A 26,704-nucleotide genomic window follows, 5' to 3' on the forward strand; every position below is an offset into this window, starting at 1 on the left:
GAATATACATATTATAGACTATTGCAAACAAACTATGATTCGATTTTTAGATTTTTTTTATGAATATGAACTTTAGACACTTTCAGAAATAGAATAGAAATAGAGTCTTTGCTGTCTGAGGAGAACTGGTTCAGGTATAGATGTCTTTCCCCTTAACTGTCAACACAAGCTGCATTTTAGCAGCTTTGTGCAGAAGCAGGAAACGGGTGAAGTGCACGTTAAAGAGAGCAGAAACAGAACCTGTTGGGGGAAGCGTGGAAGTGATATCTGTATTTAACTCCTAATGATAATTATGCATGAGCTGGAAACGGAAAAAATGTCCATAAATGTGAGCATCTTCGCTGTAATGGCAGCAGAAGTCAGTGTGTGGACTCCAGCTGGGAGTTTACAGCTGATAGGGGGTCACGTGACTGAGGAGGATCTAAGGTCCATGAGTGCCGACACGTGATGATGAGTTTTCCCACCATCCGACAGTCAGGGACAGTGAAGATAGGACCCAAATAAATCAAAAGGTTTATTCCGATAAACGCAAAACAGGGAGCAGAGCAAAAAACAAAGAGCCGGATTCAAAAATACTTTGATAAACAAAACAAGACTGTGAAAAAACGAGACAAGACTTTGGTGGCAAGCGTGAAGGGCTGTGAGGATTCTGCCGTGAATAAAAGGAAACCAGGAGACTAAATGCTGAGGAGGGAGTGATCAGTGAAGGAGGTGCAGCTGAGGACAATGAAGCAGGGGATGTGAGTGAAAACTGGGGAAAAATAGGGAAAAACATGGAAAAAACACGAGAAACTGAAAACAAGACTCTTAAAACGTAAACTGTGACCTAAAAAACGTAAACTGTGACACGTGGGCCTTCTGGGATTGTCTGGTTTGGAGAGGCAGCAACAAGACCCGCGACCTGCAGGACGGCTCCATCCTCGGTGTGACCCACAGCGACACCGGAACCAGTCAACTCCACCCAGAGCGTCCCCGGGTGGAGTTAAACTGAGTTAAATCTAACTTTATCAACCCAGATCACCTCTGACTGGCAGTACCAGGCCCAAGGTTTGCATATAAGGACAAAATAATTCAGTTATGATAAATTATCTCAACTTATTGCTGCTGAAGGTGGTTTTACAAGCTGTTGGGGGTTCACTTACTTTTTCACACGCTGCTTCTGTGTTTCTGCTCAGTAAAGAATAAGATCGCGTGCTGTTCCTCATCCTGATGAGGACCAGCTGATCTTATTTATTGCCTTGGTGAGGAAAACGTTTCTCGGGGTTTCTGGAAGGACCGAAAACACGACATAGACTCGCTGTTGCTATGACGACGGCTCCGCGCCTCTCCTCCTCCTCATCGTCGTCATCATCGTTCTCCATTCCTGCGCTGCAGTGCATCACCCCTCCTCTCCTCCTGCTGGAGGCACCTCCCTCCCCAACCTCCCCCCATCCCACAGACTGATGCGCGCGGCGCGCTTCCACGGACACGCGGTGTTTCCGGAGGTTACCGGTTAGTCTGCGTGTGTGTGACTGAGTTCTGGCGCCTCGCTCAGCATCTCCAGGAGGGAATATGCTGTTCTCCAAAACGCATTTTCACCGCGCGTCTCTTCTATAAGCAAGAAGATTTTATTTTGTGGAACTCGCAGCATCCCGGCGCCGCAAAGGGACCGCGGGATGGAGGCCGCCCACCTCTGACCTATCGACAGGATAACAGGGAGGGCAAAGCGCTGAATCCCCTCTTTCAGGAGGAGATCAGACACAGAAGTAACAGGTAAAGGGACGCAGAGGCGCTGCGCTCCGCTCTGCTGTGGGATTTTATGCCTTTTATTTGCAAATCCACCGATAAGTGCGCGTCTGCGTGTTAATTTCATCATATTTAGATTAATTCAAGGTGAAACACAGGCCGGACAGCACAGAACAGCGCGCTTCTGCACCCTGTAAGGACGGCAGAGAGCGGCAGCAGTGCGCAGACATATGGCGTAACTTATGCGCGCGAACGGCGGGTGATTAAAGCGCACTTTGGCCTTGATTCACCTGCGGAGGCATGCAGTTGTGAATCTGCACAGAAAGCTGGAAACAGAAAGCAATAACCTTCATATGAGGCAATAAAAACACAAAGTGGCACTTCTTCCAAAGCCAAAGAGAGGCGGCACCTCACTGAGCTTCAGTCTGTGGATCTGTCAAACTCCAACTCTGCCTTTTGCTCAGGTCCATCTCAGCCTCCAGTCTTCCCCCTAATCATCATCGTTAACCACTGACAGAGGCTTTGACAGTGCCGGTTAGGGTGTGCCAGAGTGTATAAATAGTTGAACAAAGGCCCCTGTTTGGAATGAGACCGAAACTTGAAACCGGAGCCGGTTCCTCCCTCGGGTAACTGGAGAGCTGCCAGGCCATCCAGGTGCTTCAGAGGACCCACCAAACTGCTTTATCAGCTGGAAACAGCAGCAGGAGGAGGAGGGCGGACCACACCCAGACTCCCAGCAGTCTCCTCCTCCTGCTCCTCTTCCTCAGCCTCGTCAGGACGAGTCAGAGCTCCGAGGTTTTCACCCACAGATGGGAGAGCTGCTGTAGATCTGTGTTGTCTGCCTCTGTGTGTGTTTGTGTGTTTTTGACGCCGCCGCCGCCGCCGCCGCCGCCGCCGCCGCCAGGATGTCTGCTGCCCACCAACTGCTGCTGCTGCCTCTGACCCTGCTGGCTCTTCAAGGTGAGTGGGGCTGTGGCGACACCTTGGCATGCACGTGGGCCGCCGTGCACACACATCAGTTAGTGTCCTGCTGTCCGGTGCACCAGGTCTGTTGGTTGGGTTTCCTCTTGTGTCATTATGCTGGATTTCCGGCTAAAAGCCCAGCTGTCGTGTTATTTTCTGTTTCACAGTAATGAGACGAGGCCATGTGACAGCTGGAAAGAGGAAGGCAAACATACTGACATGCACGGCAGCTGCTGTCTGCCCAAAAGTTCACCTCTCAGTGTAACATAAAGCCAAGGTGGAGTAGGTGGGAGTTGGAGGTGTTTGGAGAGGAGGTTTGGAAGCTTTTAGTAGCTCGAGAACAGTCTGCAGTGGGACTGCCTTGTTTCATGGGGGTGTTGGGACCAGGTGACATTTCTGGGAGGAAAACAGAGGTCCAGAAGGAGCATATGACTGAGTTTAAGCAGCTGCTGCAGACCCAGAAGTCTCTCTGTAGGCAGCATTAGTGACATGTGCTGCTCTCAGCCGCCGGATCGTTAATTCTGCCATCTTATTTCGGTAAAAAGCAACAAGATATTCAGTTTTTTAGGGACATAAAGCAGTCAGAAGCTGGGGAAGATAGTTGTTTTTGTCTGGCTCGTGGAAGGTGAGAAGTTCCTGCAGATGGTCTTGAAGCTTCTTCATCGTTTGTGGGACTTTCTCTCCGGTGTGGGGACCTGAGCATCACTACAAGCAGGGAAACTGCCTCGTGGTGTTCTGGGAAACCGTCACAAAAAGAGTTATTAGTCGTTTTTTAATCTCAAAAGGAGGCTGGAAGGCTTCGGTTGTGGAGCAACAAGATCTCAGGCAGCTGCAGTTTCACTGTAAAGACTCAAAGTGAGTTTTCTTTGCTTCGCTCCCTGCACACACCGCAGTTCGACCTCCTCCAACATGGTGACAATTCAAGACCCGTCCTGCACAGTGTTTTCAGTTTTTAGACTTTTCTACGTCCCTCCCACTCAGAATTCTTCACTTTTCTACTTTGCTTCCACAGTTGGGCATTAGAAGCTAACGTTTAGCATGTTAGCATGTTTGGGCAGCCAGTTACTGAAATCTGGATTGTTTTGTTATATTACGTGAATTTAAAAGTACTTTGAGTCTCGCTGGCCTTCAAATCGACTCTAAAGAAGCCTCCCACTGAAATGCAGTTTACATGCTGTGAAAACCTGATGAATGAAGGAACATTTTACTCTAACTTGCTGCTATCTCAAAAGTTTACTGAAATTTTCTTCTTTTAAAGCTCAAAAGCACCTTCCGCTGTCATAATCCATCCATTTTAAGTCTCCTAAAACCTTTAAAAGAAGCAGCTTGAACACACTTCTGTGTTTTTTACGTAAAAAAACGACTGCTGTGCATTAAAGGAGTTCAGCTTCACTGGTTTCTAACACGTCTCTCAGATGAAATCTGCTGCCGTCACTGTGATTTAAAACAGAGAAAGGAAGCGAAGTGTCTGAGAGAGTCCGGTTTGGTTCAAGGCCCAGAAGGTTCCTGCATCTGGGAACAGCGAGGATGAAGAAATGATGCCAGACAGGAAATGAGAGCGAACAAAAGAAGCTTTATGCTTTTATTCCCAACAGATCTGTGCATTTACTGAAAAACAGAGGGGTTAAAAACACGCTGAATACCAACAAAGGATGATTCTCCATCACACTGAGACTCTGTAAGAGCTGCAGAAGGCAGACTGGATCATAAACAGGAGAAAATGGGGGACGTTAAAGTAAATGAACACAAACTTCTGCAAACATCCTGCGTCCAAAATCTCACAGTGAAAGAAAAGAAGCTTTAATGAAGCTTGTCTCCATGCAAGATATTTATCTGAGCTGTCATTAGAAGCACTTTTACATCTTATTAGTCTCTTTATCAGCTGCTTGTTCATCTGTGGCACAGATCAGATGCATATTATCAATGAAAGATTCATAAATGATCATCAGATGTTTTGAATAATTAGGAGAATAGAAAAACCCACTTCTTTGGGGCTGGGGCTCTTAAAGCCGACGGCAGCTTACAGGAATGCGAGCAGCACAGAGACTCTTTGTGTCTGCAGCTGCATTACGGAGCCTTTTAGTCTGCAAATGGGTCGAGCATCAACTTATGGTCAAAGCTGTTAACGGGATATCTGAAGAACCGCACCACTGTTAGCCATTTGGTCTGAAGTCCTCTCCATCACGCCTCTCAAAAAGCTGGCAATTACGGCACGGATCACTTTCAGCCGGGCGCTGAACTCATATAATTACATCGGCTCGAGTGATGCTCTGCAGAAAGTTGAGGCCTGAACTCGGTTTTCTGAGAGGAGTTTTTTGAACAGCTGTGAAAATGCCCCCTTTCCCCAGAGAAGTGTATAAACTACAATCTGTTCTTCTATTCTCATTTCAAACTCGATCAACACTTTGTGTCAGAGGTACTCAGAACCGCTCCACAGCTGCATTTTTACCTCTTAAAGGGGAACTCCGGTGTTTTTAAACCTTATTTCTGGCATGAAATACGTTCATCTACTCACAGAGAACAGTTTGGTGAAAGTCGGCGTCCTTCGGAAGATATTTAGATAACTGGAGATCCATATAACGGAGTGAACGGGGCTTAGAGGATGCAGCCTCTAAATAAGGCATTATCTGTCTTTATTTCACCAATACTTTAAGAAGAATGAATGAATGAACGTGTGCTATAGCTCTGTTAGCTCATAGCTGCTGTTATGTGGCTACTTGCAGCTATAGGAGAGCTAACGGAGGGATTTCTACACAGGCACTCTACTGGGACCACTTCATCCACACGCCCCCCTGCAGCACAGTTTATTCACTCCTGTAAGAACGTCCATCTTACTCAAAGTCGTCGTTCACGTTGTCAAAATCTGATAAATATCCTGCCATGTTGCACAAAACTATCAGCAGCAAACTCTGTGTGAAGTTAGCCGACTGTCACAGAGCACGGAGTGAATAAACTGTGCTGCAGGGGGGCGTGTGGATGAAGTGGTCCCAGTAGAGTGCCTGTGTAGAAATCCCTCCGTTAGCTCTCCTATAGCTGCAAGTAGCCACATAACAGCAGCTATGAGCTAACAGAGCTATAGCACACGTTCATTCATTCATTCTTCTTAAAGTATTGGTGAAATAAAGACAGATAATGCCTTATTTAGAGGCTGCATCCTCTAAGCCCCGTTCACTCCGTTATATTCCCCGAGTTCCCCTTTAAAGCAACACTTGAGAAGTCTGAGGCTTGTACAAACAGAGAAAACTGAGATACCGCAGCTCATGACTGTGATTTGCTTAAAGGTCTCGTGCTCCTTTAACACCGTCGTGGTTCACGGGTTTTTGTGTTTGGTGTCTTCTGGTTTCTTTTCTCCGGTTCAGTGCAAACAGCTGAGGAACGGGAAGCTGCATCTGAATGGCTTTTCACTGGAACAGAAACTGTGATTCAGCTGTTTGTGCTCCTGCTCTGCAGCTGCTTCATGAGTCCTACTCCGAAGAAGTTTCATTCAGATTCTATTTGAGGCTCCTTCCTTTATGGAGATCTATTCTTTCCCACAAATCTGGATCGAGAAACGGTGCTGCGGCCTAATTGAAAGCTGACACGCAAACACAGACTCACACATGAGCCCAGGCTGCTCGTCCAGCTGTGTGACAGAGGATTATCATCTCAGGAGGAGGCTGGGAGCCTCCGTTCAGCATGCAAACACGGTTAGTTCCTCTCTGAGTTCATGTGAATTAACAGCAAATGAACTCAGATTAATTAAGAAATGACTGAAAGATCAATAAGAACAGAGAGTGCTGCAGCTGCAGCTCCATCACAAGGCAGACATTAAGCATCAGGACACAAGTGGATCGTTTCCTCTGTGCAGGACGGACACAAAAAACAAAGTTTTCCACGTTTTTGCACAGAAACAACCTCCACAGGTGAGGTCAGAAACTGTTTGGAGCCCAAATCCCACGAGATTTTTAGCCTAAAACTGACTTTTTCCGCTTTAAACTCTCAACAACTCACAGACAAAAACTATAACTTCACAACAGGGGAAACGGCTGGATGTTTGTTCTTTTGTAATAATCTTTATTGAAGCGCTTTAATGCAGAATTTGGGCAGATTTCTCTGTCCTCGTTTGTCTTTTAAAGTATTCAGCTCGAACACACGAGCCCACGAATCACGACAAAAACTGTGTTTGTGAATTTCTGAGCCTCACAGAGTTGGATTTTTGGTTTGGAAAGTAGTGGAAATACATTCTCTGACAGATGTTTCATGAGGAATGACACATTTTAACGTTCCCCTTTCCAAGGAAAGAGAAAAATAAAGAAAACAGATGGATATAATGCTTTATTCTTCCCCACGGGGGACTTTCAGATTGTCCAGCAGCTCACAAATATCCATATTCAGTCTAAATCTGATCACACGGCGACACCAGTTTCCATTTTTCAGATTTGAATGAAAAAGAAGGTTAAAGCTCATCTGATCTGTCAGATATGACACAAATATTCCCAGAGAATATTCTCCTTTTTCTCCTGTGAACGTCCAGCACAGTTTCTCCTTCCTGTGTGCAAAACTACTTCTTTTGTTGAATTTCAGCCTGATTCACTTCAAACCATCGGCCTAAACGAGAGATTCGTGGAGCAGAAAGATTCAGGCTTCCTCAGGAGCTGAAACCTCGATGGAACCAAACGAGTTTTGGCCCCTCAGCGCCTGCTGAGAAACGATGAGATTATCAGAGCTTTCCAGAAATATTAAACGCCACAATTTGACCTTTTTTGACCTGCTTGAGATGTTTGTTTGTAGACCAGAGGAAGGAAAAAGTTAAATGTTAGAAATAAAGATGATGAGGCAGGAAGAGATGAATATAGAAGAAGAACAGGGTGTTCTGCTTGTGTCTGTCGGGGTCTTGGTGTCAAGGGAAATCTCACGGATGCTTTGCATTTCCCCGGATAGTGAATATCCACAATGTGAGCCTCTCTTTCCTGTCCTTTATCCTGTATCCTTTTGCTCCGGCGCAGCCTTACAGCCACTTCAGTAAATAATCTGCGCTGCTTTGTGTGCTCTGCAGCCTCAGAGGATGGTCTTTTGTGCAGCTGAAGCAGGGCTTTATGCCTCCTAAGGCCTCAGGGGTAAACAGCGGCTGATACGAGGGATTAACCAGCCGGCACCCTGTCAGGGAGTCCTAATCTGCTGTTTCTGGAATTTCTGTTGCGTAATCCTGTGGGTTGGTGCTGCTGTGGCAGCGGTTTGGTGGCTCTGACTGTGTTTACTCCACATATCGGACGTGAGGCTGTCTTTATGTCTGCTTGCATGTTTGTCTCTCTTCGCTCTGTCTTCCTGTCTCAGCTGCAGACAGTCAGCAGCATCTCTGCTCACCTTGCATAATCTGGCCTGTCTGTCTGCTCAGATTTAGCCTGTCCTGAGTTTCCATCTGTCTGTTCTGTCTTTGCTGCAAACGAACTGCTCTTTTCTATCATTTCCCATCTGTAAAGTGTGCTGGTTTTAATGTGTCTCCTCTGTCTGTATTCCAGGTCTCTCCTGCTTTTCCCTTCTGTGTCCTTCTGCACGAGTTGTTTCGCTCTTGTGTGTCTGATATCAGTGTTTTATACCCTACAAAATACATCCATGTGAAAAAGAAAGATATTACACATATATATTATAGACAAAGCAGTGATCTTAGAGAAGCAACTGTTGCTGCCCATCAATCTGGGAAGGGTTATAAGGGAAGTTCACCCCAAGGTGAAAAAGCCCAGAGCTACATCTCAGACTCTACAGGCCTCAGTTAGCATGCTAAAGGTTAAAGGTCATACATCTCAGACTCTACAGGCCTCAGTTAGCATGTTAAAGGTTAAAGGTCACCCCAAGGTGAAAAAGCCCAGAGCTACATCTCAGACTCTACAGGCCTCAGTTAGCATGCTAAAGGTTAAAGGTCATGACAGCACAGTTAGAAAAAGACTGAACAAGGATGGCTTGTTTGGAAGGGCTGCAGGAGAAAGCCTCTTCTCTCTAAAAAGAACATGGCAGCACAGCTTAGGTTTGCAAAGCTGCATCTGAACAAAGCTCAAGACTTCTGGAACAATGTCCTTTGGACAGACCAGAGCAAAGTGGAGATGTTTGGTCCTAATGCACAGCAGCACGTTTGGAGGAAACCAAACACAGCATATCAGCACAAACACCTCATACCAGCTGTCAAGCACGGTGGTGGAGGGCTGATGATCTGGGCTGGTTCTGCAGCCACAGGACCTGGGCACCTTGCAGTCATTGAGTCCACCATGAACTCCTCTGGATACCAAAGTATTCTAGAGTCAGATGTGAGGCCATCTGTCCCACAGCTAAAGCTGGGCTGAAACTGGCTCATCAACAGGACAAAGATCCCAAACACAGCAGCAGATCTACAGCAGAATGTGGGAAAAAGAACAGAATCAAGGTGTTGCAATGGTCCAGTCAGAGTCCAGACCTCAGCCTGACTGAAATGCTGTGGTGGGACCTTAAGAGAGCTGTGCAGAAACCAAAGCTGCAAACCTCAATGAGCTGAAGCAGCGCTGGAGAGAAGAGGGCCGAGATTCCTCCAGAACCAGGAGAGAGACTGAGAACGTCCCACAGGAAACCATCACTGCTGCTCACTGCTGCTGAAGCTGCTGGATCAGGGGTTCACTTAGTTTTACACTCACTGCTGCTCACTGCTGCTGGAGCTGCTGGATCAGGGGTTCACTTAGTTTTACACTCACTGCTGCTGGAGCTGCTGGATCAGGGGTTCACTTAGTTTTACACTCACTGCTGCTGGAGCTGCTGGATCAGGGGTTCACTTAGTTTTACTCACTGCTGCTGAAGCTGCTGGATCAGGGGTTCACTTAGTTTTACTCACTGCTGCTGAAGCTGCTGGATCAGGGGTTCACTTAGTTTTACACTCACTGCTGCTGAAGCTGCTGGATCAGGGGTTCACTTAGTTTTAGTGTGAGGGTGCAACCAGATGCTTTTTGTCATATCCTGAGGTGTAAAACCTTTGAATTGAGGGGGTTGGGTGTACTTTCTTTCTCACACGACTGTATGTTTGAATGCTGACTCTGAAACGTTTGCTGACTTCACTGTGACCATTAAGCGATGAGCTGAGGATTAACAGCCGGTGGAGCTGCAGCGGCTGTAATTAACACGGACAGCCAGCTCACATCTGCAGCTGAGGAAGCTAATTGGAGCAGAGATGAAGCTGAAAGACAACAAGTAAACAGTGTCGCTGCTGTTTTCTGTCACAAAGTGCAGCTGTTTGCTCGGGTTTTAAACAGGGAGGTGTCCACAAAGCTGGTCCACCTCCCAGAGAACCCAAAAACTCCAGAACCCAGCCTGAGTCCAGCTCTGTTAACACGATGCTTTCCAATAAAATAACAGATTAAAGAAATCTTTCCTTCCATTTTAGCTGCATTTCAGTGATCAAATCCCAGCCCCAGACTCTCATGCTGCAGAGAAACTGAACAGATCTAAAACTAAATGTGCTTTTTGCCATTTTCTGCAGCGATGTTCAAGTTAAATCATTCGGTGTGATGCAAAAGGCTTTAAATGATCCAGCCTGGGACTCCAAATGCTGCAGGAGGATGCTGTGAATGACAGTTCTTGCATCTAAATAACAGAAACTAAGACGTCTCCATCATCTGCAATCACTGTTGCTGCTGCTTCTGTGCTTCAAAGTCCTCAGAAATCAGACTAGAAATGATTAGAAACACTGCTGACAGTTCAGTTTTATCTATAAAGCGCCAAATCACAGCAAATGTCCTCAAGACTCTTTCCAGATTGAGTCCAGTTCCATTTATGATCAATTTAATAGAAAGTAGCCGAGCGAAGGAAAGCAACAGATCGCACTGAAACGCCTCTTCAGTCCAATCCCCGTCCTGAGCGTGCACGAGGCGGTCCTGAGCGTGCACGAGGCGGTCCTGAGCGTGCACGAGGCGGTCCTGAGCGTGCACGAGGTGGTCCTGAGCGTGCACGAGGCAGCTATGGAGAGAAAAAACTCCCTTTTAACAGGAAGAAATCAGTAAAATACTGAGTTGGAAAGATATTTATCAAACTCGAACATACTCAGTTTGGAATGAGACCTCTTTATTTATTCCTGAGATCATGGAGTCAGACAGCACAAGCCTGGGCTTGATAGTCCAAATCTATGCTTTTTACGGCTCTGATACGTAAAGAAGCAGCTAAAACAGCCGCCTGCCGGGTCTCAAACACGCAGCAAAGGCTGCTTAAAGCTGGCAGCTGAGAAGAAGTGAAGCAGCTGGACATTACTGACCAATAAAAAAGGAGCTAGAGTCTAAAATATGAACAAAAGTGGTGTTTTCTTATTATCACACCGTTATTATTCACTCGCCAGAGATAAGAGACTAAAATTAGGCGACATCACACTGAGCGGGTGACATCATCCTCCAGCTACGCTGAGCAGCCAATCAGAGTGAGCCGTCACTGCCGGACCTGACCATTCAACATGCTGAAGCGGCTGAAAATGACCCTGATGAGGTCCGACAGCTCCTGGAGCCCAGCTGTCAGCTGACTTTTCCAGCTCATCTCCCGGGTTTTAACTCCAGAGTCTGACTTCACTCTTCTTTGAGTCTCTTCGTCGTCCAGCACCAAACGCCTCAGCCGTCCTGGAGCAGACTTCCTCACCTTTAAACACTTCTTCTTCATGCATTTATACTCTGTCTGCAGCTGTTTTTAGGTGAATCTGCACTCGGCGTATCAGCTGAAATTTATCTGGTGTGTCCAGCTTGTTTTGCACTGATTTTACTCTAAAACTGAAGGGATTTATCGACGTTTGATGATGTAAAATGTCTTCTGTTGGGCCACAAAAGCACTGAAAAGCGCTGAAAATGTGAGTTTTAAGTGTTGAAACAAGCTAAAACGTCAGAGTTTTCATTCCAAGATCCGATGATGAAGAGTTCAGCTCTTTTTAATCGAACATATTCTCACTGTTTCCCCTGAAAACACAGTCCTCTGTCAGTTAAACGACCCGTTTGAATGTGTTTCTTCAAGCATTCGGTCAGTTGGAGGTTTCTTTAAAGCCTCGTCTGTGTTCAGGCTCGGGTTCGGTTGTTCTCGGGTCCATCTGGGCGGTTCGGGTCTGGGTTTAAATGCACGGTTGTATCCTTTTCATACAAGATCTGATGTGTGAAGTCTTACATTGTGTTCTTAATGCTCTCTTCTCCTCCTTCCCCCTTTTTCTCTCTGCAGTGCATCAGCCAGCATCTTCCCTTTGCTTTGTTCTGACTGAAGCTAACCTTTTCTTTCTCCCCCCTCATTATTCCTCCCCTTACATTCGTCTGCAGTCTGGTGGCATTTGGACCGTGTGATTCTTTAAATGTGCAGCCGCTGTGAATCTCTGCCAGAACTGAACGACTTGTGAGCGTTGGTCTGATCGGCGCCGTGTGTTTCCTGTCCTCTCCCCTCATCCCCCCCCCCCCTCCATCTTACAATTCAAAACTAAAGCTTTCCCAGAGGTGAAAGTTGAGAGTAGCACATCAGTGGTTGAGAGCGATGCTGAGGCCTCAGTGGACACTGCGAGCTGCAGTGTGAGACAGAAACATTTGGAGTTACAGGTGTGTTACTCCTGGCCGATGACAAGTATGTGTCATGATGAAGATATATAGCATATATAGACTCACGCTTCTATATATGATGTTAGCTCAGTTAGCTACTGACAATAGAGTCGCTCACTGCAACCTCTTTATTTCCCCTCAGTTTCACACGTTGAAAAGAAAATTGCAACCAAACCAAAACCCAAATGATTCAAATTCACAAGTAAAGAGATGAGAGGAAATAAAAACAATGCAAGAATATGGAAAATAAACACGCATGCAAAGAGCATTGAGCTCCAAGCTAACTTTGTTTTCTGACGTACTGTTTAGACAGTTTGCCTGCAAGTACTGAGAGAAAACACCACAGCTCTTCCTCGAGTCACGGGTCCAGGAAAAAGAGACCGATGGCCCCCCGCGGCTCTCCTCTCTGACCCGGTGACCTGCAGCCAGGCAAAGAGCAGCGATCTGATGGCTGCGGGGTTCTGACTGAGCTGTGCTTCACTCTGCAGTGTGTCTGTGCCGCGGAGCCTGTGTGGAGGTGGACTCAGAGACCGAGGCTGCGGTCAACGACGGCTTCAAACTGGGCTGCATCTCCTGTAAGATGAGAGCCGAGGTCGACGCCCAAGCCGCCGTCAGCTGGTACTTCAAGGCTTCAAACGACAGCGAGATTTCTTATGTAAGTGGTAATCAGATACGTGACGAAGAGAAGTTTGAACTATAGCACTCATTAATGACCTCAGAGAAGAACGAGGTCAGAGCTGCTCTGAGGTCTGCAGGCAGGAGGAAAGAGCCACCATTAGCTTTTATATTCAATTTATTCAATCTTTAAAGTCAGAATAAAGAAAAATTATAGAACAAAAGTGCAAATGTTTGATCCAGCCCTCATTTCTTTATGACTTTCTTTAACCTTTAAAGTGTCCTGATCAACAGTTCTGCAGCTTTTTCTTTGGACGTTTTCTGCTTTTTCCCAGTCCTTGTTCCTGAGCATTTTCAGTGTTTTTTCTTTGTTCAGCCACTTAACTCTGAGCTATGAAGCATTCAGGCAGAAAAAAGGCTCCTAACTCAAGGGATGAATCAGTGTTGTGTCGACACAGAACAGAAAACTTAGCAAAGAAGCCATTTTAAACTGGATCTTTAGGCACTTTGTCACAAAGACACATCATTTGTTCCCATTTCTTTAGCTGCATCTATGAAAAACAGCAAAGAAAACACAGTTTGACAGACAGAAAATAGGATTTCTGCAGCAACAAGGTGATTCCCAAAGAGCTATTAGCTGAAAACTTGGCATATCTCAGCATGGGGTGCAGTGTGTCCTTAAAACATTTGAGGAAACTGGACAAGTGGAGGACAAAAGAAGTGTCAGGCCTAAAAAACTATCTACAGCAGATGAACAGGATCTGAAAGTGATGTCCTTAAGAAAGAGGAAAAAATCCAGCTGTGACCTGACAGGACCTGAGAGATGCATCTGGACCTTCAGCTGATCCATCTACTGTTGGCCCAAGCCTCATCAGAAATGGTCTCCATGGAAGGGTGGCTGTCAAGAAGCCGTTCTTAAGGAAGGGAAACAGGGAGAAAAGGCTGAGCTGTGCCAAATGACACAAGAAGTGGACTGAAAATCAGTGGCAACAGGTCTTATGGAGGGATGAATCCTCCCCAGAGCCCGGACCTCAACATTATTGAAGCAGTGTGGGATCATCTGACAGAGAACGGAACAAAAGGCAGCCCACATCCAAAGAAGAGCTTTGGGATGTCCTTCAAGAAGCCTGGAGAACTATTCCTGAAGACTCCTTAAAGAAATGACAGAAAGCTTGTCTCAGAGGGTTCAGGCTGTGTTGGAGAATAAAGGAGCTCAGACCAGAGATTCACTTTAAAGCTGCTGAGAACTGATAAAAAACTCTGTTTCTGCCTCAGATTCTGGATTTATGTTCATGTTTAACCATGTTTCAATAAATCGCTGCAGCTGTTTCCTGTTTTCATGGCAATATATGAAGGAATGGGGATTCAGAAGAAATTAAACATTTATCAACCAGCCAGTGAAAGAATAAATAATTAAAATGATCTCACAGAATATCAGACATAATATTTTTGGGTGTCTTGGTCCACTTTGTGTAATGAGGATGCTGGAAACTAACAACAACAGACGATAAAATATCCAAAGTAGCGTAGTTGAGGTCTAAAATGCCCCCGCATTGTGGACACTGATGTATATTTCAGAACAGTTTAAGTGAACCATGTGAATGAGGTAAAAAGACCCGACAATATAGATACAAGGGAGTTGTGACGTCACCCGGCCGTCACAGTGGGTTTCTATTTATCAGGTACAAGCTACAAGGTCAAACAGAGGCGGGTGTTGGTGGTTAGCCTCTATCACTGACAGTTTGTCTCATTTTCACACAAGTGTTCAGTGTAACTGGGGATTTCCACCGGGAACAGGCGCCGGTAACGGTAACGGAACGCTAGTTTGCTAGACAGTCATATTCTCGCGAGACCGCAAGATCCCGCGATAATCCGAAACGTACGCGAGACCACGAGATCCCGCGATAAACTGTGTGTCGAAAGGAAACAACAGCTTACTTTGCCACGCCCACGTGGAAAAACCTTTTTAATATAATGCTTAAGGTACATCAGTCATAAATAGGTAACTTATTAAATATCTACTTGCAATCCTAGATGAGGTCATAAAATGTAGACTGATGAAAATCTGCGGTTAACAGCTTTAATTCGTCTTTTTAAATTATGTCTGCCATTATTTATCTCCCTTTTTAAACAGTTTGATCTTCTATGACCTAGTTTTTGTGTTTGAAAAAACACACCATCAACAGATGGTCTGACCATCTATCCTCTACTTTTCTGCTAATCTTGATGTGAACTTGTGTTAGCCTTCATGAACTACGCATTGCGCTTTTATTTTGAAAGGGGGCGGAAGTTAATTTGGTTGATTCTGTGTCGGATTTCCGGTGCTGGTGCATGAATCTGCACTGTTGAGCTCGACGTGTTTCAGCAACGGCTCCGTCAAAAATAAAGTGCAACGGAATGATCGCGTGAGCCGCTGCTGAGAGTCCGCGCGGCGCGCCCCCTCACGCACGAGGGTGTGACCGCGGCGCTCCACAGTTTATCATCATTTCACCACCATAGCTGGCTGAATACAAACTTAAATGTGTGCAACACTTAGTATTTAGTTTGACTTTAGCTACAGTAGTTTGTTAGCATCAATGCTACTTAGTTTATCTCCTCTTGGGGTGAATTACGGAGGCATCAAAAACAGAAATTAGACTTCTGTTTATGTTGGAGATGATTGGGATATCCATAGGAATGAATGGGTATCTGGTTCACTCACATACGAACAAACGCATGCAGAAATGAGGCCTTGTTCCTGAGAACTTGTTCCATCAGGTTTGGTGCACAACCTCCAACATATTTGCTGCTGCATTTCAGTTTTACTCCTCACAAAATCGTTCAAAATGATTTCCTTCATGTCTTCATTCAGCTGGCAGCCTGAGTTGTGCAAAGTCTGGTACAGATACGCAGCAAAGTGTCACGTTTGTGTCACAGCAGATGTTTTTACATCCGTATTAGTGGCGGGAACTGAACAGAAAATAAGTTGTAAAGGACCCAAATGCAGAACAGCAACCTGGAGGCAGATGGACGATAACTTTAAGACTAAGAAAGCAAAGACTGGACAGCGAAATGAGACAGAATTGGACCAGAAGCTAAATGTACAACAGCGGCATCTGGTAACAGGTGTGAACAGAGACAGAAAGTAAAGCAGACACAACACAAAATAAAACAGGAAGTAACATTAACTAAAGCAACCGAGGGAATCCAGGGAAAAGGACACAAAGAATAGAAATGACTACACCATGAAGCAGAATCTAACATGAGACTAAAGCAGCTAAACCCAGACGTTAGATGGCTCCGATTCACACAACTCAAACAAAAACAGTGACTGTGCTGTAATTTCAGGGATCGAAATACAAAGTTTCCTCATAAATAAACGTCTTATGCTTTCAATGCTGCTGTTTCTTCTTTGTAATCTTCTCTTTCCTTTTGTGGGAAGGAGACACAATGAATTTATTATGAGACTCTTGCATTTTTAATGGCGGGTTACTTTCCTCTCAATCCACTCAGCACTTTTACTCACCAAAGAAACCTTCACAAGGCAAACCAAAGAGGCCATTACACTATATATCCACAAGAAGGGAGATTCAATTATTCCTCAGCTGCACTTTAGATCCAGCATCCACTTATTGTGCAGGAAGTGCAGCTCGGTCGATACAGATATCAGCAGATGTCTGGCTCTTCGACCTGAAATGCAAACAGAACGATCCGTTTTACAGCTTCTGTTGTCCGAGAAAAAGCGGCAGCTTTATTTATTACACATAAAACACATAAAAACCGTTAAAGCGATCCACAAACAGCTGGTGAATGAAGGCGCTGACTGCAGCTGTTCTGTGGAGGAGGTGAAAGGTCGTGGTTGACTCCCTTCTGCTTCCTTTTGCAGTTGTACATCTATGAGAACCGAGTGGGTGAAATCAAGGACCCGCGCTTCTACGATCGTGTGCTTTGGAGAGGCAGCAATAAGACCAACGACCTGCAGGACGGCTCCATCTACATCCTCAACGTCACCTACGAGGACATGGGAACCTACCACTGCATCTTTGAGCGCACCCTCATCTACACCAACTACGAGTACCAAATCAACATCACCAAGATCATCAACCTGAACGTGGTGCCAAGATGTAAGAACTGGGGGGGGGACTGAACTTTATCAGAGTTTATTAACCGGAAACATCCTCATTTCCAGGCATAATCATGACAACAAAGTTTCATTTCTAAGGTTTGATGCATCAGGAAACAATCTGCGATGATCAGGTCTGAAAAGGAGGAAATTACAACCTCAGATGACCAAAAAAGAAAAAAGGTCTCACTCTAATATTTCGCTGGACCGCCTTTAGCTTTGATGACGGCCCTCATTCGCAGTGGCATCATTTCGATAAGCGTCACAACATTTATTTCCCACCAGAGTTGCATTCATTTTTCTCTCAGATCTTATGGTGATGATGGGAGAGTCGGACCGCTGAGCAAAGCCCAAAGATTCTCCCTGGGGTTAAGGTCCTGACTCCAGATGTCTCATGCTCCCTGAACCTCTTTCACAGTTTGAGCCCGATGAATCCTGGCTTTGTCATCTTGGAATAAGCTGCTCATCCAGGTAGTCAGCTGACCTCGTTCTCTGGGCTGAAAACGTTGCTGAACCTGGACCTGACCGACTGCAGCAGCCCCGGATCAGAGCCCTGCCCCCACAGGCCTGTACGGCAGGCTCCAGGCATGATGGCTGCAGCCCTTCACCTCTCTGCTTACCCTGATGCTCCCATCACTCTGGAACAGAGTAAATCTGGACTCATCAGACCACATGACCTTCTTCCATCGCTCCAGAGTCCAATCTTTGTGCTCCCTGTCTCATTTTCTCTAATCTCTAACCCTATTCTGATCAAAATAACTCGAACCAGAAACCAGACTAACGCACCCAGATAATAATTTGGGGATCAAATGACTCCTGGATAGATTCAGATGGTGCCGGCTGCTCTGTTCATGCTCCAAAGTTCCATCTTTTTGCATCTTTTAGTAAAAATGGTGAAGGATAAGTGTATATTAATCCAGGCGAAATCCCAATTAAGCTACTCTTTTCTGTTGCTTATGTCAATCGACTAAATGCAGGAAAATCAGCCCAATAAGACTCACTGAAAGCATTTCCAGGCTGTCGCTCTGCTCTAATAAATTCCTGATTTCATAACCACAGCCTCATCTGTCAGAATCACCGTTAAAGCAGCTCAAAGACGGCGTCTGAGCAGCGATTTCAGCTGAATTACATGAACCAGGATCCCCCACAGAGGAGGTCTGGAAGGTTTTCTGTCACAGTCACACGTTTGAGTCAATAACTGGAATCCTCTTCCATGTCTTCTGGGACAGAGACGGTGGTTCGGTTGAGCTGCAGCTCGACTTCACTGAGTTTAACACAGTCATAGAAACCTGCAGGATCACTGTAGTACAAGAAGCCAAATAAATACCATCTGGAGTAACTGTATAACCGGACGGTTTCAGTTTCGTCTGAATTTAGAAGCAGAAAGTTCTGAATAACTCAAAGGTTCCTCACTGTAGAACTAGAAGCCAAGGAAATACCCTCTAGCTCAGGGGTCGGGAACCTATGGCTCGCCAGCCAGGTGTGGCTCTTTTGATGACTGCATCTGGCTCGCAGATAAAACTAAATATTCTCACTTGTTTTAATCCATCCATCGATTTTTCATGTCCTGTTCAGGGCTGCAGGAGCATTATTTTAATTGGATGATACTGGACTACGTTGGCAGCGTAAAACAGGTAAACGCCCCCTTTTGAATCAGTCCGCTCGGTCATTAGCTCAAAGCTAACCCTTCGACGAAGAAGATGGCGAAAAGAAAAAAAGATGACGAGTATCGTACATTTCAGGCCGAATGGACTGAAGAATTCGCCTCTGTGGAGAGAGCAAATTCTGCGGTGTGTCTAATTTGCAAAGACAAAATTACATCGATGAAACGGTCGAATGTAAAGCGGCACTTCGACACGCGCCATGCTACCTTTGCATCAAAATACCCGGCAGGAGACAGCAGAAAGAAAGCGTGCCAAGAGCTACTAAAATATATTATATGGCTCTCATTGAAATAAATTTCCAAATTTTTTGCTTTCATGGCTCTCTTAGTCAAAAAGGTTCCCGACCCCTGATCTAGAGTAACTATATAACTAGATAATTTCTCCCTGAAGCGCTCAGGTCCAAAGAACAACTTCAGTTTGTCTGAATTTAAAAGCAGAAAGTTCTGAGTCATCCAGGTCTTTATGTCTTTAAGACAGGCTTTTAGTCTGACCAACCTGTTGGTTTCATCTGGTTTCATAGATAGGTACAGCTGAGTATCATCAGCATAACAATGGAACTTTATGCCATGCTGTCTGATAATGTTACCTAATGGAAGCATGTATAAAGTAAAAAGAATCGGTCCGAGCACAGAACCCTGAGGAACTCCATGACTTACTCCAATGTGTGAGGAAGATTCTTCATTTACAAGAACAAACTGGAATCTATCAGATAAATATGACTTAAAGCAGCCTAATGCAGTTCCTTTAATCCCAATAACATGTTTTAGTATCTGTAACAGAATGAAAAGCGAGGCTTTTCTGAGGCTAAGAGGAGATCATTGGTAACTTTCCCCGGTGCGATGATGCACTCTGAATCCTGACTTATCAGGAGGCTCCAGAGATATTTCAGCCGGTTACACTCGTTTGGACCAAAGGAACCAGCTTCATTCTGCTCCAGTGACGGAAAAATTCAGAAGAAGACACTCAAATCAAAGGTTTTTAAAGCACATTTTAAAAGCTTCTATCAGGAAAATGTTGATGGAAAGAGCTGAAATGATGTTTTATTGTTAAGTGTTGCCAAAAGGACCTCCGGCATCACAGATGCACCACAGAGACTGTTTGAGGGGCAGCAGTTATTCATCTTTTGGACAAACAGACCAAACAAGAGAGACAACAGCCATGCAAACAGAGCAGGAAAAGCTTATTGTATCAGTGTTTGATTTATTATTCCTGCAGTTTACGCAGAATATTATGATTTATCTTGATTTTGTTCAGATTTAGTTATGATAAATGCTGAAATCTAAATGTTTTAAAAGTACAGAACACTCACGGGAGTTAGTGTTGGGAGCAGCTTTCAGCCGTTCAGTTTCACTGGTTTTTTTGGCCTTCTGAGGTCTTTCTACAGATTTTTGGTGAGCTTTAGCTTGAGGTTTGCGTCCATTTGTAATCTGAGCGGTGTTTAGGATCATAATCCTGTTCTAGAAGCTTCTCTTTCAATCTTTGGCTTTTTCACAGAAGGCATGAAACTTGATTCCAGTTGCTTAAAGTTAATTTAATCTTTTTTTTTCTGCACCACCAGCCCATGGTAGGGTCCCTCCACTCTCATGCTAAACGAGCTACATGCTACATGCTAAAGAGGTGTTCTTTTCTTGAGATTTTCCACCCTATTTTTCTACAAAGTGACCTCAGAACTCACTGTAGCCCAGAATACATGTTAACATGTTCATTTTGAACCTGCATCTCTCAGGTCCTGTCAGGTCTTTTCCTCTTTCTTAAGGACATCACTTTCAGATCCTGTTCATCTGCTGTAGATAGTTTTTTAGGCCTGACACTTCTTCTTTTGTCCTCCACTTGTCCAGTTTCCTCAAATGTTTTAAGGACACACTGCACACCATGCTGAGATATGCCAAGTTTTCAGCTAATAGCTCTTTGGGAATCACCTTGTTGCTGCAGAAATCCTATTTTCTGTCTGTCAAACTGTGTTTTCTTTGCTGTTTTTCATAGATGCAGCTAAAGAAATGGGAACAAATGATGTGTCTTTGTGACAGGCTGCTGGTAAAAAAGTGCCTAAAGATCCAGTTTAAAATGGCTTCTTTGCTAAGTTGTCTGTTCTGTGTCGACACAACACTGGTTCATCCCTTGAGTTAGGAGCCTTTTTTCTGCCTGAAGGGTTCAAAGGTCAGAGTTAAGTGGCTGAACAAAGAAAAAACACTGAAAATGCTCAGGAACAAGGACTGAAGATGAGGGAAAAAGCAGAAAATGTCCAAAGAAAAACTGTGAAAGAGCTTCAGAAAGCTGCAGAACTGTTGATCAGGACACTTTAAAGGTTTCAGAAAGCTGCAGAACTGTTGATCAGGACACTTTAAAGGTTTCAGAAAGCTGCAGAACTGTTGATCAGGACACTTTAAAGGTTTCAGAAAGCTGCAGAACTATTGATCAGGACACTTTAAAGGTTTCAGAAAGCTGCAGAACTATTGATCAGGACACTTTAAAGGTTACAGAAAGCTGCAGAACTGTTGATCAGGACACTTTAAAGGTTTCAGAAAGCTGCAGAACTGTTGATCAGGACACTTTAAAGGTTTCTGAAAGCTGCAGAACTATTGATCAGGACACTTTAAAGGTTTCAGAAAGCTGCAGAACTATTGATCAGGACACTTTAAAGGTTACAGAAAGCTGCAGAACTATTGATCAGGACACTTTAAAGGTTTCAGAAAGCTGCAGAACTATTGATCAGGACACTTTAAAGGTTTCAGAAAGCTGCAGAACTATTGATCAGGACACTTTAAAGGTCACAGAAAGCTGCAGAACTATTGATCAGGACACTTTAAAGGTTTCTGAAAGCTGCAGAACTGTTGATCAGGACACTTTAAAGGTTTCAGAAAGCTGCAGAACTATTGATCAGGACACTTTAAAGGTTTCAGAAAGCTGCAGAACTATTGATCAGGACACTTTAAAGGTTTCAGAAAGCTGCAGAACTGTTGATCAGGACACTTTAAAAGCTTCAGAAAGCTGCAGAACTATTGATCAGGACACTTTAAAGGTTACAGAAAGCTGCAGAACTGTTGATCAGGACACTTTAAAGGTCCCAGAAAGCTGCAGAACTATTGATCAGGACACTTTAAAGGTTTCTGAAAGCTGCAGAACTGTTGATCAGGACACTTTAAAGGTTTCAGAAAGCTGCAGAACTATTGATCAGGACACTTTAAAGGTTTCAGAAAGCTGCAGAACTGTTGATCAGGACACTTTAAAGGTTTCAGAAAGCTGCAGAACTGTTGATCAGGACACTTTAAAGGTCACAGAAAGCTGCAGAACTGTTGATCAGGACACTTTAAAGGTTTCAGAAAGCTGCAGAACTATTGATCAGGACACTTTAAAGGTTTCAGAAAGCTGCAGAACTGTTGATCAGGACACTTTAAAGGTTACAGAAAGCTGCAGAACTATTGATCAGGACACTTTAAAGGTTTCAGAAAGCTGCAGAACTATTGATCAGGACACTTTAAAGGTTTCTGAAAGCTGCAGAACTATTGATCAGGACACTTTAAAGGTTTCAGAAAGCTGCAGAACTGTTGATCAGGACACTTTAAAGGTTTCAGAAAGCTGCAGAACTATTGATCAGGACACTTTAAAGGTTTCAGAAAGCTGCAGAACTATTGATCAGGACACTTTAAAGGTCACAGAAAGCTGCAGAACTATTGATCAGGACACTTTAAAGGTTTCTGAAAGCTGCAGAACTGTTGATCAGGACACTTTAAAGGTTTCAGAAAGCTGCAGAACTATTGATCAGGACACTTTAAAGGTTTCAGAAAGCTGCAGAACTGTTGATCAGGACACTTTAAAAGCTTCAGAAAGCTGCAGAACTATTGATCAGGACACTTTAAAGGTTTCAGAAAGCTGCAGAACTGTTGATCAGGACACTTTAAAGGTCACAGAAAGCTGCAGAACTGTTGATCAGGACACTTTAAAGCTTCAGAAAGCTGCAGAACTGTTGATCAGGACACTTAAAAGGTTTCAGAAAGCTGCAGAACTGTTGATCAGGACACTTTAAAAGCTTCAGAAAGCTGCAGAACTGTTGATCAGGACACTTTAAAAGCTTCAGAAAGCTGCAGAACTATTGATCAGGACACTTTAAAGGTTTCAGAAAGCTGCAGAACTGTTGATCAGGACACTTTAAAAGCTTCAGAAAGCTGCAGAACTATTGATCAGGACACTTTAAAGGTTTCAGAAAGCTGCAGAACTGTTGATCAGGACACTTTAAAGGTTACAGAAAGCTGCAGAACTGTTGATCAGGACACTTTAAAGGTTTCAGAAAGCTGCAGAACTGTTGATCAGGACACTTTAAAAGCTTCAGAAAGCTGCAGAACTGTTGATCAGGACACTTTAAAAGCTTCAGAAAGCTGCAGAACTATTGATCAGGACACTTTAAAGGTTTCAGAAAGCTGCAGAACTGTTGATCAGGACACTTTAAAGGTTTCAGAAAGCTGCAGAACTGTTGATCAGGACACTTTAAAGGTTTCAGAAAGCTGCAGAACTGTTGATCAGGACACTTTAAAGCTTCAGAAAGCTGCAGAACTATTGATCAGGACACTTTAAAGGTTTCAGAAAGCTGCAGAACTGTTGATCAGGACACTTTAAAGGTTTCAGAAAGCTGCAGAACTATTGATCAGGACACTTTAAAGGTCACAGAAAGCTGCAGAACTGTTGATCAGGACACTTTAAAAGCTTCAGAAAGCTGCAGAACTATTGATCAGGACACTTTAAAGGTTTCAGAAAGCTGCAGAACTATTGATCAGGACACTTTAAAGGCTTCAGAAAGCTGCAGAACTATTGATCAGGACACTTTAAAGGCTTCAGAAAGCTGCAGAACTATTGATCAGGACACTTTAAAGTTACAGAAAGCTGCAGAACTGTTGATCAGGACACTTAAAGGTCACAGGCAGTCTGGCTCATGTCTGTCTGACACATTTTAAATCAGGCCAAGAAGTTCTGAATGTGACCTGATGAGTTTAGGAACAATCTGTCGGAGCTCACCTCCTTCTGTGCCCCTGCAGTCACCAGAGGAATGGCATCCATCTTGTCTGAGGTGATGATGTATGTGTCAATCATCGGGCTGCAGTTCTGGCTGGTGGTTGAGATGATTTACTGCTACAGGAAGATCTCTGCAGCAGGAGAGGAAGCTCTGAGAGAAAGCGCGTGAGTAGCACCTTAAAAACACCAGCAGATCCTGCTGGGCAGCCAAATGTCCGGCTTCCACACAAGCTGTTTCCATGTGTCCTTCTGAAAATAACCTTCATGCTCCCCTCTCTGATGTCTGTCTCTGATCTTTCCCCCCCCACCTCTCTGTGTCCTGCAGGGCGGAGTATTTAGCTATAGCATCGGAAAGTAAAGATAACTGTGCAGGCGAACCAGTGGCAGAATAGCACGGGTACGTCGGCTCCTGTGTTCTTTCATTTCAAGCCCACCTCAGGTGTTGTTTTCACCTTCTGATTTATTCTGGTAGCTTTACACGAACAGCAAACTTCTCTTATTGTTTTAATGGTGGAGATACAGCTGATGAAACTCAGCGGTGCTCTTTCTCTGTGGAACAGTCATAGATCAGACCTTTTGTGCATTATTTTAGGATTTAAACGCTGCTCAACACTTGACACTAATAATAATAATTAGATAATTACTAATAATAAGAATAATTTACCTGAAATGTTTTGTAAAGTCTGGCAAACATCAGTTATGTTGGCGCCCCCTTGTGGAGGTTTTTCACCCAGAGTTTTAGCCTCAAATTAACCAAATTATTCAAAGCTGGAGCCCTTCAGCTGTCACACTCTTATTTTCATCCTGGGCTAAAACCAACATTTTTCCAACCTCTGAAACAGTCTTTCTTGCCTCATAAACTTCAGGTCGAGGAAGAATTCAAGGCTGGACTCCCACATCCACCTCCTCCTCATGGTTTCTCACCTCTCCTCATCCTCTCCACATCTTCATGGGATCAGAAAGAGGAGCCACATCCTCGAGGAAAGGATTTCTGTGAGACTCTGCAGGACTTCAGCCTCCAGAGGATCCGTCCTGGAGGAGGGCTGAGCTGTAAATATGAGAAGAAGCCTCCACAGATCATATCTGACCACATGTAGAATGTTGTATATTCCCTGTTTGCATGCTAACAATCAGTTTGATCACATGATGAAACAAAGAAAGTAACAACTAAAAGTTTAGCAACGACTCGTTTTACTCTTTAATACTACAGAGACTGAAGTTAACTGCTTATTTTCGATCTAATGCGACTAAAAACTGCAGAAAAACAGCCTCATCTGCTGCTTAATATGTCTTTATGATGCTGACAAATGTTTTATTTCTGCTGATTTTCATCTAAATCTCATTGAAAACGGCTCAAAAGGCGCAGAGGAAGGCTTTGATCAGGTCACCGGGGGGAGAAACTGAAGCCAACATGAAGCACATCCCTCTGCAGCAGCTTTTCATCGCATTAAAGTCGATTTGTCAGCCACAGAAGAACAGTTCAGAGGCCGATCAAATAGATTTAAAGTGTGATTCTGTCATAAATACAGTCACAGTCTGAAGTCAAAGTTTCATTAACTGTCAGAGAGAGACTGAACCTCACAGAAAGTTGCAGTAAAAGGCATTTTGGCTCAGTTTTGTGCTTTATTGCAGGACTTTCCCCTCTGAAACACGTCGGTTTCATTCAGTGTTTAAAGGTTTGATTTCAGGACATAAGAACAGAAGAGTTCTGCTAATTTATCCTAACAGCAGAGGTGTAATCAGTGTGATGTCGCTGGAGGGAGGGAAACTCATCGCCAGGCACCAGAAATGTCATTTAAAATGTGTTTTTAGGAGTTTTGATGCTTGAAGACTGAGGCAGGAAATGCTGCAGGCACCGCGGATGTCATTTTAACACAGGAAGCTCAACATATAGTCAAGCTTCAAGTGTGATTTCCTGCAAGAAGTGAGAAGCCTCCCTGCAAAAAGCACCTTTTTAAAAAAAACAACCCACAAATATATGACCTTCAGTCAACAGTGGAAACTTTTACTCACAGTGGAACTTAAGGGCTCGAATAATGGCTGTAAAGTCCCCGCTGTGAGGCGAACGCAGCGCTAAACGCGTCCAGAGTGACGGGAGGCAGGCGAGCTCCGCCTCCTGAGGGCCAGCGATGGCAGCCAAAAGTCTCACTCTGGAGCTCTTTGATGGGCAGCGAGCTGTTTGAGACTCTCTGAGGGACAAAACTAAAGTGAAATGCAACAGAAAAGTGGTTTTCAGCATCTTCTCTGAGCAGCTTCTTTGTGTTTCAGAAACTGAACCAAACGTAGAATCTGCAGCAGCAACACTCAGTAAAAGCTGCTCCAGACTCATGTTTCCATCCTTCAGCTTCCTTTAATGACTCTTTTTAATGCTTTGAACTGAGTTTTTCACAGGAATCTGAGTCCATTCCTGCTGAATCCCAGATTCCAGCTGCTCAGCTCATTGATCACTGATCTGACTGATGGAAGCCCATCGATGCTTCGTAAAAATCTGCTATGAATCCAGAAAATAATCGAATCTTTTTCAGAATTTCTGCTGTTTTACTTCAGCTTCTGACTTTTAAATCTCGTATTTTTGAACATTTTCTTTATCTGATTTTGTTTCTTGAATAAAAACTGATTTAAAATGTGATGATTGTTCCGACGCAGAGACACAAACTGATGGAAAGTTTTTTAAAAGGTCAACAAAAACAGAGTTTTCACCGACCAGCTTCAGTGTTCAGAACCAAACGTAGAATCTGCAGCAGCAACACTCAGTGAAAGCTGCTCCAGACTCATGTTTCCATCCTTCAGCTTCCTTTAATGACTCTTTTTAATGAGTTTTTCACAGGAATCTGAGTCCATTCCTGCTGAATCCCAGATTCCAGCTGCTCAGCAGTCCCTGGTTGCTGTTGTCTGGTTCTCCTCTTCATGAAGAGGAGAACCAGACAACAGCAACCAGGGACTGCTGAGCAGCTGGAATCTGGGATTCAGCAGGAATGGACTCAGATGTGGACTGCAGGCAGGCAGCCGAGCTCACACACTCTGTGTGTCTGAAGCTGCTGGAAGTCCTGCAGAATGAGGTCTGGCATCGTCCTGCTGAAATAACCACG

The 26,704-nt window shown here is 44.4% G+C and overlaps 1 protein-coding gene across 2 annotated transcripts; it reads left to right on the plus strand.

Annotated features, from left to right (window-relative positions):
- The first annotated feature begins 1,475 nt into the window (after nucleotides 1-1,475).
- On the plus strand, nucleotides 1,476-26,493 carry scn1ba (sodium channel, voltage-gated, type I, beta a). 2 transcript variants are annotated; one of them, XM_072393518.1, is made up of 7 exons: nucleotides 1,476-2,685; nucleotides 11,961-12,230; nucleotides 12,719-12,885; nucleotides 16,711-16,948; nucleotides 23,639-23,780; nucleotides 23,941-24,012; nucleotides 24,482-26,493. In XM_072393518.1, exons 3-6 carry the CDS (start codon nucleotides 12,811-12,813, stop codon nucleotides 24,005-24,007), a joined length of 522 nt encoding a protein of 173 aa, XP_072249619.1. In that variant the 5' UTR covers nucleotides 1,476-2,685; nucleotides 11,961-12,230; nucleotides 12,719-12,810; the 3' UTR covers nucleotides 24,008-24,012; nucleotides 24,482-26,493. The 2 variants fall into 2 exon arrangements, with proteins under 2 accessions (XP_072249619.1, XP_072249618.1); XM_072393517.1 differs by lacking the exon at nucleotides 1,476-2,685 and having other exon boundaries at nucleotides 9,449-12,230.
- Nucleotides 26,494-26,704: the final 211 nt, after the last annotated feature.

The sequence above is a fragment of the Leuresthes tenuis genome, unplaced genomic scaffold, assembly GCF_036924035.1.
Source record: "Leuresthes tenuis unplaced genomic scaffold, fLeuTen1.0.hap1 SCAF_10, whole genome shotgun sequence".
In the NCBI taxonomy this organism is placed as follows: Eukaryota; Metazoa; Chordata; class Actinopteri; order Atheriniformes; family Atherinopsidae; genus Leuresthes; species Leuresthes tenuis.

Excerpts from the sequence above, each read along its gene's own strand:
- scn1ba (XM_072393518.1), top strand. The coding sequence starts at position 12,811 with ATGAGAGCCGAGGTCGACGCCCAAGCCGCCGTCAGCTGGTACTTCAAG. Across the intron at positions 16,949-23,638 it reads CCTGAACGTGGTGCCAAGAT|TCACCAGAGGAATGGCATCC; the intron begins GTAAGAACTGGG and ends GTGCCCCTGCAG. Across the intron at positions 23,781-23,940 it reads GAAGCTCTGAGAGAAAGCGC|GGCGGAGTATTTAGCTATAG; the intron begins GTGAGTAGCACC and ends TGTGTCCTGCAG.